The 13,798-nt window shown below is 45.7% G+C and overlaps 1 protein-coding gene across 2 annotated transcripts in view; it reads right to left on the bottom strand.

The window, feature by feature from the left end:
• Nucleotides 1-13,658, bottom strand: part of syde2 (synapse defective 1, Rho GTPase, homolog 2 (C. elegans)) — a 46,154-nt gene extending 32,496 nt beyond the window's left edge. Inside the window, exons 1-3 of one of the 2 annotated variants that reach the window (XM_083970797.1) lie at nucleotides 11,365-13,658; nucleotides 2,940-3,244; nucleotides 1,171-1,591 (exon numbers count right to left, since the gene is read on the bottom strand). In XM_083970797.1, the coding sequence (XP_083826923.1) occupies nucleotides 1,171-1,591; nucleotides 2,940-3,244; nucleotides 11,365-13,456 (2,818 nt within the window). In that variant the 5' untranslated portion in view covers nucleotides 13,457-13,658. The remainder of the gene's footprint in view (nucleotides 1-1,170; nucleotides 1,592-2,939; nucleotides 3,245-11,364) is intronic. The other variant, XM_083970796.1, reaches the window with a different exon arrangement.
• Nucleotides 13,659-13,798: the final 140 nt, after the last annotated feature.

The raw sequence follows: 13,798 nt of genomic DNA, 5'->3' as shown, positions 1-13,798 counted from the left end.
TTTAAACTCTTCACCATTTTAGGGGGAGAAAAAAAAGAAAAAAAAAGTTTCTGAGCTCATTTCTTCAAACCTTCATCCCTGCAGTAAATCTGCTGCTGTGAAGGCTAAAAGCTCCCGTATTAGATTTCACTGAGCATAACCAAAGTATTCAGCTTCGCTTTGTGCTGCTACAACTAGGAATGGCTGTTGCGTGCCACAGGAGTGTTGTCAAAAGTTGTAATTATAGGCTCAGCTCGAGATGTGCCACTTGGTTCAAACTACCATGTTGCCACATCAGAGAGAACAAAAAGTCGGAAGTTAGCAAAGACAGACCGAGCTTATTAAGAGACAGGGAGCCGTGTGCTGGCTGTCATTATTATGCCGTCTTTGTGGAGTTGTCAAAAGAGTTGTCAACAACTTTTTTTTTTTTTCTGAAGTCCAAGAAAACCAATAAATAAAAAAGTAACACCAACTCTTTCACAAAAACTTTGTGCTTAAAAACTCTGCAGGCTGTGAGTCAGTGTTTTTGCATCTGCTCAGTTTTAATGAGCTGAACTGAGGTGAGAGAACGTTTACTCAACTGAGGACTGAAAATCTTTACTAACCACCAGTTTATTTGTGTGTGTGTGTGTGTGAGTGTGTGAGCCTCATTCACACATAAATGGATATTTTTTCCTCTCAGGAATGCCGGTTCTGAATTCCTCCTGGCTAATGTCTGTCTGAGTTTAACTAATGAGGGACTCTGATATGGAGCGATATGATTCGACAGCTGTGGCTCCTGTCTGCAGTAAAAGCAGTGGTTATGTATGGATACGGTATATTTATAGATTTTTCAGTCCTACATCGTCTTAAACTTGTATTTGTGAGCGGTGCTATGGTAACCCAGGATCTTCGTGCAACTGAATGCATCTCCTCGCCATTAAAAAAAAGGTTTTCAACACTAGTGGCTGTAATTAGCGCTCAAAGTGTGTGCAAAACCGCAAAAATCTGCCCAGAGAGAGAGACGAGCTGAGAGACATAACGGCAGACACAGTAATTGGCCCTGGAGCATCGGGCGCAAAGAAAAAGTAAGGAAAGACTGAATGAGTCTGAGGTCGGCAGAGAGCAGGAAGGGGAGGAGAGGAAGAATGAGTGAAGGTGTGTGGGTGTCTTTCTTTCTTTCTTTTCTTTTTCTTTTTTTTTCTGCCTCACCTGTGGTTCTGCCGCTGGAAGGCCCCCCCTCCTCCTGAGGTTTGCATGCGAGCATCTGCCTGTGCAGATGTAGCACCTCTGTCGAATGTGCAGCATTCCCATGACTCGCATCTCCTGATCCTCCACCGACGCCTTCGCCGAGCACATCCGGCCCCACGCTGCAGCCGCCGCCGCCGCCACCACCGCCACTACCGGCCTCTAGAGTCCTGCTGCTGTGACCCACATCCCCTCCCCTGCTGGGCCTCCTCTCCAGCTCCGGTCGAGACGGGACCAGCAGCCGGACCGAGGGTCGGTGAGACGCCTCCAGTTCGTCGTCCTCGGGGATTGGGTTGTACCAGATCTCTCCTTCATCGTCGGCGTCGTTCTCCTCAGCCGGGTCCACGCTCCGAGGGTGAGGAGGAGACCCCTTGGCCTGACCGACCTATACGTTGAGAATGACACAACGTTGTGTTAGATGGTGTGTTACCTCTCGATAATCAACAGGGCTGATTATCGAGACTCAACAAACAAAATTTTCATTACTACAGACCTTAAAATTCAATGATCTTGTGGACTATAAAACTGCTCAAATTATGTATAAATAATGATAATATGCTTCAAGATGGCGTCCAGAGGATGTTTCAGACTCGAACCAGTAGATATGAACTAAGAGGGACTTATGTGTATACAAAAGCAAAGGTAGGAACAAATGTGAAACAAAGATGTATATCAATTAAAGGAGTCAATCAATGGAATAATCTAGAATTAGAAATCAAACTGTGTAACACACTTAACAGATTTAGAAACACATTTAAAAATAATAGTATTAATATATATAAAAAAACGAATTATGAATGGTAATATGAACAGAAAATGTTAATTTAAGAAGGGTAGGCAAAATAAGCTGATGCTTCAGCCTACACCCTTTCGGTCAAAGTGCATTGTATTGCTTTGTTGTGTTTTTGTTTTGTTTTGTATGTATACTTTTATATTTATCTATTGAACTTGTTTTTATAAGACTGAAATAAACACACAAAACTGTTCCTGTTTTAACTGAAGATGCATTTCTGTTTTGTTGAATTAAAGCAGCACTAAGTAACTTTTCAACCTTCATAAAATATTTTCATAACTTTTGTGATGATACATCGACTTACAACAAGTTGAATGACACCTCTGTCGGGGTCTGAGGGGGTCTGTATCTCTTTCTCTGGCACTAAGCAGCTTTGAGGAGTATGGTAGGAACCCGGCTCTCACTTTACTTTCACTTTCACTTTTGCGAGTCACAACAAGGAGGGAACAGGCAAAACAGCACTTTAGCAATGGATTATGTTTGTGTTTTCACTTTGAAATGATCCACTGGAAACAGAAACTTAGTTTTGATGTCTTCTGTTCATTTTAATGCAGGATATTTACAGGGCTTCACGCTAGTGTTCATGGGAAATGGAGTCTTCCTTCAGGCAAAACACTACCGCTTTGGTCCACAGGCGCCGCCAAACTCAACCAAAACTGAAAGTTCTTTAGTACTGCTTTAATATTAATCATTATATACTGTTATTTCAGTCTCAGTGTTGGCCATTGTGGCCTTCTTACAGTTGTATTGTTCCAATGTAATGTTTGTCTGTTTGTTTTTCTATATTGTTGAGAACATGTTTGTTTGTTGAATTCATGTTTGTCTATGTGTTTGGACCACCTCGAAAAAGGAGATGGTACATCTCAAGGGGTTTATCCAAATAAAGAAATTTCATACAAACTAAACCTCCATAAACACAGAGATCTATCTTTCTGCTCACCTGAGGCAGCTGCAGGTGGACCGGTCGCGGCGGGGCGGCCCCCCTTGAAGGTCTCAGGTGGTCCGGGGAGGGACTGGGAGGAGGAGGGGGCTGATGGGAGCCCTGACCACCCTCCTCCTCGGCTCCCAGCGTTCCCTGCTGTTCGTCCTTGGCGCTGTGATTCTTCCCCAGGGAGCTCTGCTGCAGCCAGTTGCGCTTCTTGGAGACGGTGATGGTGGTGAGCGGCTGCCTCCATGACGACGGCTCGGTGGTCCTGCCCACCTCGCGGCCGTTAGCACAGGGGGTTTGGGCATTCTCAATAAAAGCTGAGGGAGAGAAGAAGTGAATGTTACTTCATCCCCATTGAAACATCATTTCATCATCCTCCTGATCACCATCATTTAGGAAATTATTGATTAGAATCACATTATTTGTGTCCTTTAAACATCTGTATCAAGAAACCAGAGGTGTCAACATACTGCTTTGATTGAAGTATCTGCATTTTAAAAAGTCACCACGTCTCATCTGATCGTGACATAGTTTTGAAGGCTGTCAGAGTTTCTAAGGACAATGTCAAACTTTTGGGGGATGGCAGCTTCAGGTCATGTGGGCTCTGGATTCAAAAGAGATCATAGAGCAACTGAACACATCACGCCAACATGGAGGAAAAAAAGAGGAGCGAGAAACCACTGGCATTACAGCTGTGAAAATAGAGCAGAGAGGGGGGAATGTGTGTGTGTGTGTGTGTGTTTGAGAGTGAAAAAAATGGGGGTTGTTGTCGGTAAGTACAGCCAGTGGCGATATGTGCACAGTGAAAAGGGACAAATAATAGAGATGCAACATAATGTAACAAAAGAGCGCCTGGGTAGCCTCGAGCGCGTTGATGCGTTTTCAAAAAAGAAAGAATGAAAGAAATCAAAAAGCACCTCCTGATATCATCTGACGTGCTTATATTTTTACAAGATCTGATGAGCAGATGCAGGCAGAGAAAAACAACCTCAATGCATGCATATGTGTGTGTGTGTGTGTGACAGGGAGAGCGAGGTGCTGAGGGCAGGGTCTTGCTCTAACATGTACAGCAGCAGACTCGTGTAAAAGACTGTTTTGATCCTCGGCAGCTCCCAGACGAGCCCCTCCACATGCTATAGTATATAATGACAACTTCTCCTTTTTTCCTGGAGGAAATGCATTTTCATGCGCGCCGGCCTGCTGCATCCACCAAATTACAGTGGTCAGAATATCTTCAGTTTACGAAACAGAAATAGAAAACAGGGCATCCAGTGTGTGTGTGTGTGTGAGTGTCTGCGTGACTGTGCCATTAAAAAAATGGTGTGAATGAGTCAAGATGAAGCACAAGAGGGGTTTTTTTTCTTCTTTTCTTGTATTATTAATCCAGGGCAGTCGAAGGGAAGAGAACAGAAGTACATTAAAAAAATCACATGGTTTCAAATTGCATAACATCTACTCAGTAGGTTGAGACTAAGGTACTTTTTTGCTTGGTCGCTTTCATTGACAAAAGCTCCACTGAGTGAGCAGGGGGGGGCTCCGCTGGGATTTACTTTTCCCTGGGAGTCACCAGCCTCTCAGCTTTCCTCTGATCTACAACTTTATAAAGCAACGGTTGACTCGCAATCATTGCTGCCCCCAAAATCCCGTAAACACCAACTTTGTAGTTCTTCTCGCCCACAACAAAACAACTCTCGAACTTTACTCCCATGCCACAGCGCAGCTTTTCTTTTTTTCCTTTTTTTTTCTTTCTCCCCCACTAGAGAAATATGACAAGCATGATATAAAGTGGGATGAAATTGATTCTGTGTGGGATGCCATTCCTCTGGTTGCCAGCTGATTATATAAGTGTATAAAACAGCTTTCAGTGGCTGGAACAGGGGCCACTTTAAAGGCATCCCTAATCTCCACAGGGAAGAAAAAACAAGCAGCCTGAACAACCAAAACACAACCAATCAGTCACTCCCGTTTTTAGTTTAACTCAAACGCACCACTGTGCTGCTATACGATATAAAACACATCTTTATGCATTATGTATGTTCTCTTTCGTTCCTTTCTGTTAAATTTAAAGCAGGTTTCCAGCCAGAAAAATGTGTTTTTTGTGCGACCTGAGCCAGCATCGTGTTTGCATTAGCCCCGGATTAGAGGTTGATGTTGTGTTTGAGGACCTTGGAGCTCAGCTCAGCTTTAGCTTGCGCCCGACTCTCTAGTGAAGGAGAGAATGCATGTTTCTGGCTCTACGCAGAGTCCCATGAGTTAATGTGTAGGCCCGAGCCGCCAGGCCTATAATAATCCACCATGGTTTGTTTTCAGCTGTTCTGGCCTGGCAGCTCCTTGTAACCCTCTAAACTCAGTCTATACAAGCAGCTTTTACTTCTGTTTGAACCAACATGAGGGAGAAATAACAACCCTCAACAAGCTGTGTAAGTGTACCTAATAAACTGGTAAGTGAGTGTATGTCTGGGAATAACTAAAAATAAAAAAGTGCTAAATTTAAACACATAAGGCCAAAAATAAAGCTATAAAGGAGGTAGAAACCAATTTGTCTGAATCAAAACCTAACGACCTGACACTTGTGGATTAAAGAAACTGGTAGAAAAGCCCCATACACAACTTTTTGATGAGGACGGGGGAAATATCCTTAAGACCATAAAACAGCAGATTCTGCCACCGCCGACGCTCGGTCTGGCAACGCGAGACTGAACAGAGGTGAGGTGGTTGTGTGCATGGAGTTGTTGTCAGCATGCCATCTTCTTTGAGGGGTCTTTCATAACTGGAAGAGGAAGCGAGTTCTGACACGAACACATTCCAGACCACAGCTCCAGATTTACAGCCGCCCGCCGCTGTCACACTCTGCACACTGCACAGGGAGCAAACACCTTCCTGGAGCAACGGCAGGTCACCGCTCCGACTTAATAAGTGAGATTTTAGACGTTTTCGCTGCAGTCGATGGTTCAGAGCTCAGCGTGTCAGCAGTTCTACCAGTCATTACTTTTAAAAGTGAGACTGGGTAATGGCAGATAGATGGCAGAGAGAGAGAAACCAGCTTTGTTTTACGCCGCTGAACTAAGGATGCTTATCAACAGGAACTGAAAATGATTCATCTATTAGTCAGTTATCAGAAAAGGAACTAGTTTGATAATCAGTTGATAAAATGTTTTGTTAAGGCTTGTCAGTCTGGAGGATGTCTTGATTTTACTTGTCTTGTTTAGTGATAAAGTGAAATTTTTGGGAGGTTTAAACACAACAAACTATTTCAAGACTACAAACTGAGCTTAAAGACGTTACGTTGTACAATTTGAAATATTTTCTATAATTTATTTTAGCTCAAGGAAGTCGGTATTTAATTTAGTAAATGCTGTAGAGCTGAATAATATGCACAAAACACCATATAAACGTCACTATGAAGTTGTAGGGCAAATTATTCAACAGGAACTATTCAGATTATAAAGGCAGATATATGATCTGCTTTTGCAATCTCAGTTGTATGGGTTCATTTTCAATTGAAAAATCTAACAATGATGATGTGATATTTGTTGGATCTTGTGCCAAACAAAAAATGGCTCTTAAAACCTTGAGGATGTGATTTGTTGTCTAGGGTGACTCCGTAGCAACCCAACCCACAACAATGATGTGACACATTTGACCAAAGAAGATGACAGCTCCTGCAATTTGGATACAGCACCTGGCTATATTGCAATTGATTATTGATTTTGATTATTAGAGTGTGCAGCCCTGCTGTTTTCTTACATTGTCTAATGTCAGGCAAGTTGTCATTTAATAAAGTAAATAGTAATAGTTTAAGACTGATAACCTGCAGACCTACTAACTCACTGCCTATAACCAGAACGCAGATCCAGAAGCCTGTGTCCTTCTCACTTTATGAAGATGATGTGTGCTCAGTGCACAGAAAACTCACTCCCCTGACTCTGAGGTAACAGATGGCCAGAGCTCACTCACACAAAGTGCAGGAGCGCAAGTCCCTGTGAGAAAATGAAGAGGACACACGGTGGAGAGGGCGGAGAGAGGTGGACGACGACGACGGGGAGGAGGAGGAGGAGCTGCGGGTTTGTCTGAGGTGCTGAAAGGAATGCAAACGTATAAAGAAAACAGCTTATTTCCTGGATGTGCTGGTATGAACCTGTGAGCCTGACAGTAAACCCAATTATATTCATGTCTTAATCTTCGCAGTTGGCCGAGTCGTTTTTGTTTTTTTTCCTCTTAAGACAAAACACTCGATCCACTTTCCCATAGGCTTCTCTTTTATTTCCCCCAAATTCCTTCTCCCTCATAGAAACTCCTCTTTTGATAAGTGCAAAACACACACCAGCTAGTTTTCTCCTCCATACAGACAACACTTTTGTTGTGTATACAGAGTTTCAGCACACACACACTCACCCTCCCTCTCTTTCTCTCCTGCTCAGAGGGAATCTTTTGCTGTGTGCCATACATTCCTGTTGACACTCATTCATATGATAATTAGGATTCTCAGTGTAGATTTTTCTTTTTACACCAGGGCAGAGCGGAGATCGTCCAGGGTTGCATCACATGTCAACACTTGCATCCCACAGAGGCGTCATGGCAGCAGAGCATGCTAATGCTAATATCCTTTCCTCCACAGTATAGGTCAAGCTATTGGCTAGAAAACCCTAATTCCTTTCAGTGTTGCTGCTCTTCCGGTCCTCTGTCCTGTCTCATTGAGTCTGATACTGAAAAAAGAAAGAAAATACAATACAATCTAAAATAAAAGGAACTTGAACTCACAGTTTGCTCCATTTCAGTCCAAATACCTGATAAAAGTAAGATAACTCACTGAAATGCCCTGAAGCTCTTGCAAAAAATGCTGCCACCTGCAAATCAGTCTTTTTAAAGTACAGAAGGAGCTGCTGGTGTTTGGCCCCTGCAGTCTTCATCCTCCAACGCCTTCACATGAGCCATCCATCCCATAAAAAACCATCCTGATATTAACCGCCCGATGGTTCAGGTTTCTCCTCCAGTCACCTGATCCGTCTTTATGAGCTACCATCCTCCATAAATCTGTCAAAGACCCGTCGCAGCAGACAAGACGAATTACTGAACTTCCACCATCAGCCACGTGTATTTAAATGTGAAGGTGGGGGGAGAAAAAACACAACACGGAGGCTCAGTAACAAAGTTTATGGCACAATGCAGAGAGAGACCAAACACCACATCGCTCCGACATGACTTGACAGCAGTCGAGGAGGATTGTGTTACACCTGCAGCCTCGACTCACGACTCACTGCTTTGGATCCACTGAGTAAGCAGAAAATAATATGATCAAGAACGTAGAGCAAGGGGTTCTCTCTCAGCTGTCCTATAAAATAAAGGTGAAAAATGTCCCAAAAAATGTAGAGCAATATTCTGTGAAGCTTGGGTTAAATATGTTTTTTCATTTTCTTCCAGAGTTGAATGAGAAGGATCATGAAACTCTCATTTTGGTGCAGTATTTATGATATTAGCAGCCACTTAGCTTAGCATAAAGACTCCTTTAAACACAGGGAAAGAAGCCAACTTGATGTCTTCACTTCAGCTGCTTTGAAACACTGCAGCTCGGCTTTTGACACATCTGTCTAGTCAGTCTAGTTTATGATTGATCTTATCGTCCAACTCTTTACACGAAAGCACAATACACCTACTTTAAAAGGCAGTTATTACAGACATGCAAAAAGTTATCTCACTCTTAAAGCATCTTCATCCATGCAGGTGGAGGATGACTGTTCTCACACTGCAAAACAAGACAAAGCCGTTTAAAAAGAAAAAGGTAATAAAATAAATGACTATCTGCCTCCAGGGAGTCGGTCGGCCTCCTCTGTTTGTGGTGTCTATAACTCAGTCTCAACTTCTTCAGGCTTGACTGACACTCCTGAGTTCAGGTCTGGCCAAAAACATGACTACAAATCCTGCCTACAATACCTGCTGCCACGCACAAGTACAATGCAACAAAACTATGAATCCAACCAGCTGCAAATACAAACATGCATGCACACAACACAGATGTGCATATGCAAGCTCATATAAAAGAACTGACTCACACTTAGCTATGGTTGATAATTTGCATTTTTTTTTTTTTTTAACAAACCATTTAAAGGACAAGCCAAAACAGAAAAAAAATTAGTTCCTGTCTAAATAAGCCGATAATTTGCCCTATGACTTCATAGTCAAGTTTAATTTCTAAGTAATACTCCAGGGGGCAAGAGCTAGCTTATTTTTAGACAGGCAGGAATACACAAATATTTGCATAAAGTAAGAGTAGACGCATAAACTCAATGAAGAGTTTCAAGCCAAGACAAGCAATTCACTGGATCTTTTGAGAGCTTTTGGCATTTCTTCTTCTTCCTTTTTTTTTTTTTTTTTTAAATGGCTCTTTGTGAGGCACTGAGAGGCCCACAGGGGCAAGATAAGCCCAGTCCTGACCTTAATAAATACTTAATCGCCCTTCATTTTGTTCATTCATGGTGAGGAATTAAGTGACACAACGCAAACAAGTTAAACAACAGGAATGGCATCCTAAATATTCAATCGGGAGTCTCTTTAAAATGCAAGTTACCATGGAGTTGTCCTGAGCAAATGACTGGGGAGGAAGGCGACATGACAGCCCAGCCCACCCCTCACCCCTCACCCCCACCCCCTTTAGCCCACACTCCCTCTCAACACTCAAACACACAAAACACACACACACACATAGAGAATAACTGCAGTGGCTTCTCTCCTGCTTTGGATTCCTCTGGCCACAGCTGTGGAAAAGTTCAGTGGGGACAGAGAGCAAGAGAGGGGAAAGCTGAGCATAATGGGGGGAAAATAAGAATCAAGAGTGGGGGGGGAAGAGCCCTTGGAAACTAATATCACAAAAAGTCCTGTCTTTACTTTAACCGAAGCACGGCAGAGGGGAAAGAGCTGGAGGTGTAGAGGTCGGTGCTGCCTGTGCTGCCTGCATGTGCCAGCGGCGGCTGGAAGTCAAACACAGAGAGGCCCTTCCACTCAGCGGGCCTCGGAGATCACACTCTATTTCTAGCAGCTGACAGTCAACAACATCCTGCGCACATGGCAGGTCATCTATTTACTCTGGAAAACACCGTCAGGACAACACACACACGGCCACACATGCAAAAAAAACATCCAAACGCAGACAGGAAAGCGAGTGGCAAAATAGAAAGGGACGGTAGTTTTTGTTTTTTGATCCATACAAAGCGAGTGCACTGCCACAAATGTCAATACACAGTTTTCCACACACGCAGTTTCCGAATCCTGTGATTAAACTGGCCGACTGCCTTGTTCGAAGTCAGGTCAGGACAGCGTGATGAAACTCTGCTGCTTGCTACGACGACTAGAGATGCAGTAAGTAAAAATGTTTTCATCATCACTGCTGGGTCGCTCGGCTCGCTGCATTAAAAAACTGAAATCACAGAGTCTGAGGTCAAGATGAAAGTGTCAGTCTGAACTTTTCAGGCAAACATGAAAGAAAAATACTTAACATGCAAATTTTAAAAACTAGGCTACAACTTCAGCGCAAAGTGGGCCAACGCCATGTGCTGAGGAAGACTAAATGATGTGATTGAAAGCTCCAGAGCAGCTACTAAACAGACACTATGATGCAACTCATTAATGCCAAACACTGGAGATGTGTAGTGCAAAAACACATCCCTTACATTACATGTCTTGTGCAACATGTAAACCCATAGTTATCGATACCCAGTTGCACTTTTTAATTCTCATTTTCAATGCTCCTATTCACGAACTGCTGCTTTAGACTTTCTATTGTCTTATTTTTCTCATGAACCTCATGTTTCGACCTGACAATAAACCTTCTTGTCTTAAGTTCAAATGTTTGACCAAGTGAGTAAATGTAGTTTAGAGCTGGATTGATGACACTTGAATGGTTTCATGATACAGATGTTTTCACCATCACAAACAGAACATGAATAAAGACCAGACAAGAAAATCATTTGACATTTTGAACACAATCAAACATGATAAACTGTACACACACACAGACACACACACATATAGAGACAGACAAACCCCACCACCACCACCAACACCAGAAGGGGAGTGAGTTAGTTGTTACTGGTCTACTCTGTGAGTGATCCCACCTACGGATTGATGCGCTATGGATTCAGTGTTAAAACAAAAAAAATGCACCTAAATTAGTGTGAAGGACAGAACCCGCCACCGGTTATTATTAGAGTCTTAAAAAAAAAGGGGAAAGCAAAGAGATCTGAGGTGTCTCGTCCCCTTTGCTTTTCATCCAGAAGAGATGGAGGAGTGCAGGGTGGACCACCACCAGACGGAGTTTACTATGAGTGGAGGAGGATGACAATAATCAGACGGGAGGAAGGAGGGTGAGAGGTCTTTGATTTTTTTTTTTTTTTTTTTTTACAGGATCCACGGGAGCTGAGGCCACTCCGTGTAGCCTTCCTACCTGGCTGCTGCTGTTGCTGATGCTGCTGCTGCTGTTGCCGTGGTGACTTGACTGTAGGTGATTTTGCCTTGGTGGGTTTAACTCCTCGGCTGGACGCCTGGACCCCCTGTTTAGACCCTCCGGGGTTAACGGGGGCACAGGGCTGTCTGTCTTGGTTTTGGCCGCCACCGCGGGGCAAAGACGAGCCCTCGATGCGCTGCTTCATCTCTGAGGACAGCAGGCGGCCTTTGTGCATCCACTCCTGCATCTTGTTAACAGTGACACCGTGGCCCTTGTTGACAGAGTTGCCCCCCTGAGCTCGGGCCCCCGTCGCCTCCTGCTTGCCGTCCTGCCCCTGGTGGTGCGACGGAGCCTCGGCGTTGCTGTCTGAAGACCCCGTGAGGCTGTTGACCGAGCCGCTGCTCTCCTCACCGCCTGCATCTTGGAGCTGCTCATCACTGCTGACGATGATGATGCCCTCTCCTCTGACTTCAGCAGCTCCTTCGGCCTGTTTTGCATCTTTATCGTGACAGATTTGTGGACTCTGTGACTCTCCAGGGAGCTGGACACAGACTGACATCCCGTGTGGATACCTGATAGCTCCATCACTAGCAGAGCGCACTAATGTGGGCCTTATCTTGGTCTCTGACAGGTTCACCATGCTCTTACTGTTCAGCCTGCCTTTCAGCCCTAACTCTGAGTTGCCACTTAGGCAGAGCAGGACTGAGTCTGTGTCAGACACCTGCTGAGGGCTGTGGTCTCCTCCTGAGGACCACGAGTCGCTGTCCATGTTTTTGGCAGACAAGCGTGAGCACAGGCTGTCTCTGGAGTGGCTGCTGCAGGAGGAGGCGGCCTGCTGCTCGGTTAGACCACTACTAATCTGCTGCACATCCTGGTTGATATCATTCATAGCGTTGATGAGAAGGTAATAAGCTTCTTTCAGCTGGTTCCTAAGCCTGTCTGTTTCCTGAGCGCTGTTACAGTCATCCAGCTGTCCTCTGTCCTGACCTGTCTGTGGCACCTCGGTGTGACCAGCCTCTGCCCTGTCACCATCTGATTTCACTCTAATAGTTTCATAAAAAGGCAGAATCTCATTGTCATAATAATCCTCATCCTCGCTGTCTAAGGGGTAAGTGAGTGGGCCCTCTGTGGCGCACAGGGATGCCATGTTAATGTCGCATATCTCTAACTCCGTGGGGAAAAAGGTCGGGCTCTGCAGACCGCCCGCAGACCCTCTAATGACCGCTGCAAACTCTGGCTCGTAGCTCTCGATGTTTCGGATTAAAATGTGCTCTTCCGTGTTTCTCGACGCGCAGTTTGGATGCACGAGCGCAGCGCAATCTGGAGAGTTTGTCTCCAAACCTGGTGGGTTGTTGTCAAAACTCCAGTTGGCGTTGTTGTGTTCATGCTCAGCCACTACGGCCGCTGCCATGTGCTGGGACTGGGACTGTCCTGCGTCTCTGGGCTCTGTCCCCTCACTCTCAGCGGTGGTCGACCGGCCCTCTGGAGGTTTGCTGTGAGCTTCTACTCGTGCACGGTAGTACAATACGCGATTTGAATTGTCCCCAAACCCGATTGAATCCCCGACGCTGCACTGCCGCGGCACCGACACGAAGTGTTTTCTCTGGACATGTGGTCCGGAGACTCCCGCCGGTACCGCGACCGTGCCGTGCTGCCTCCCGTCTCCCTCCCTGCACGCAAGCCCCACAAGCCGCCCGCCTCTTTGAAGTGAGACCCCCAGGAGCTCCTCATTAACCCGACCCCTGCCCCCGCTGCTCCGCTCCTGGGGGCGCGCGCCGGCCAACTCCGCCGCGAGCCTCTCCGGGACTATTATAACCCCCCCGGTCTGCACCATCGCCCCGTCAACACAATTCTCGTACGTACTCATTCTCTCTGACGTGCAATCCAGCCCCGCGAGCAACACTAGCGGACGAGCCTCGTCCGAGTCTCGCTGCTGCGTCTGCAAAACTTTTTCTTTACCTTCTCGGCCCCCATTCGCCGCAGCCGCAGCGGCAGCAGCAGCGGAGCCGTATCCACCGACGACCGTCGCTCCTTTCTTGGATTTCTTCCCCCGGAGTTTCGCTAGTAAAGTCCTCCGCAGAGGATCAGCCATTCCTTTCCTTTTGCCCCCAGTTTATTCCTCCCCCCGGGTTCTTTCAGCACGCTGGCTCCAGAAGGGAAGAAGGACCGAGTGGGTTCTCCTCGCTCGCCGCGGTCAAAGCTCGCCGGGCGGACGGGCTCCTCTCCATTCTCCGCTGTCACCTCCGCTCTGTCGCCTCACGCACTCCTGGATCCCTGCGCTCAACTGCACCACCTCTCTCTCCCTCTCTCTCTCTCGGCTCCACACACACACACTTTACCTCCCTCCCTCCCTCTCTCGCTCCCTCTCTCGCTCCCTTTCTCCTTCTCCCTCTTCTCTCTAGCGCCTCTCCTCACCCTCTCCTCATGTTTGCAG

Source organism: Trachurus trachurus, assembly GCF_905171665.1.
Source record: "Trachurus trachurus genome assembly, chromosome: 4".
Lineage (NCBI taxonomy): Eukaryota > Metazoa > Chordata > Actinopteri > Carangiformes > Carangidae > Trachurus > Trachurus trachurus.
Note: the sequence above shows the minus strand (reverse complement) of the source record. Positions and strands in the feature narration are given on the sequence as shown.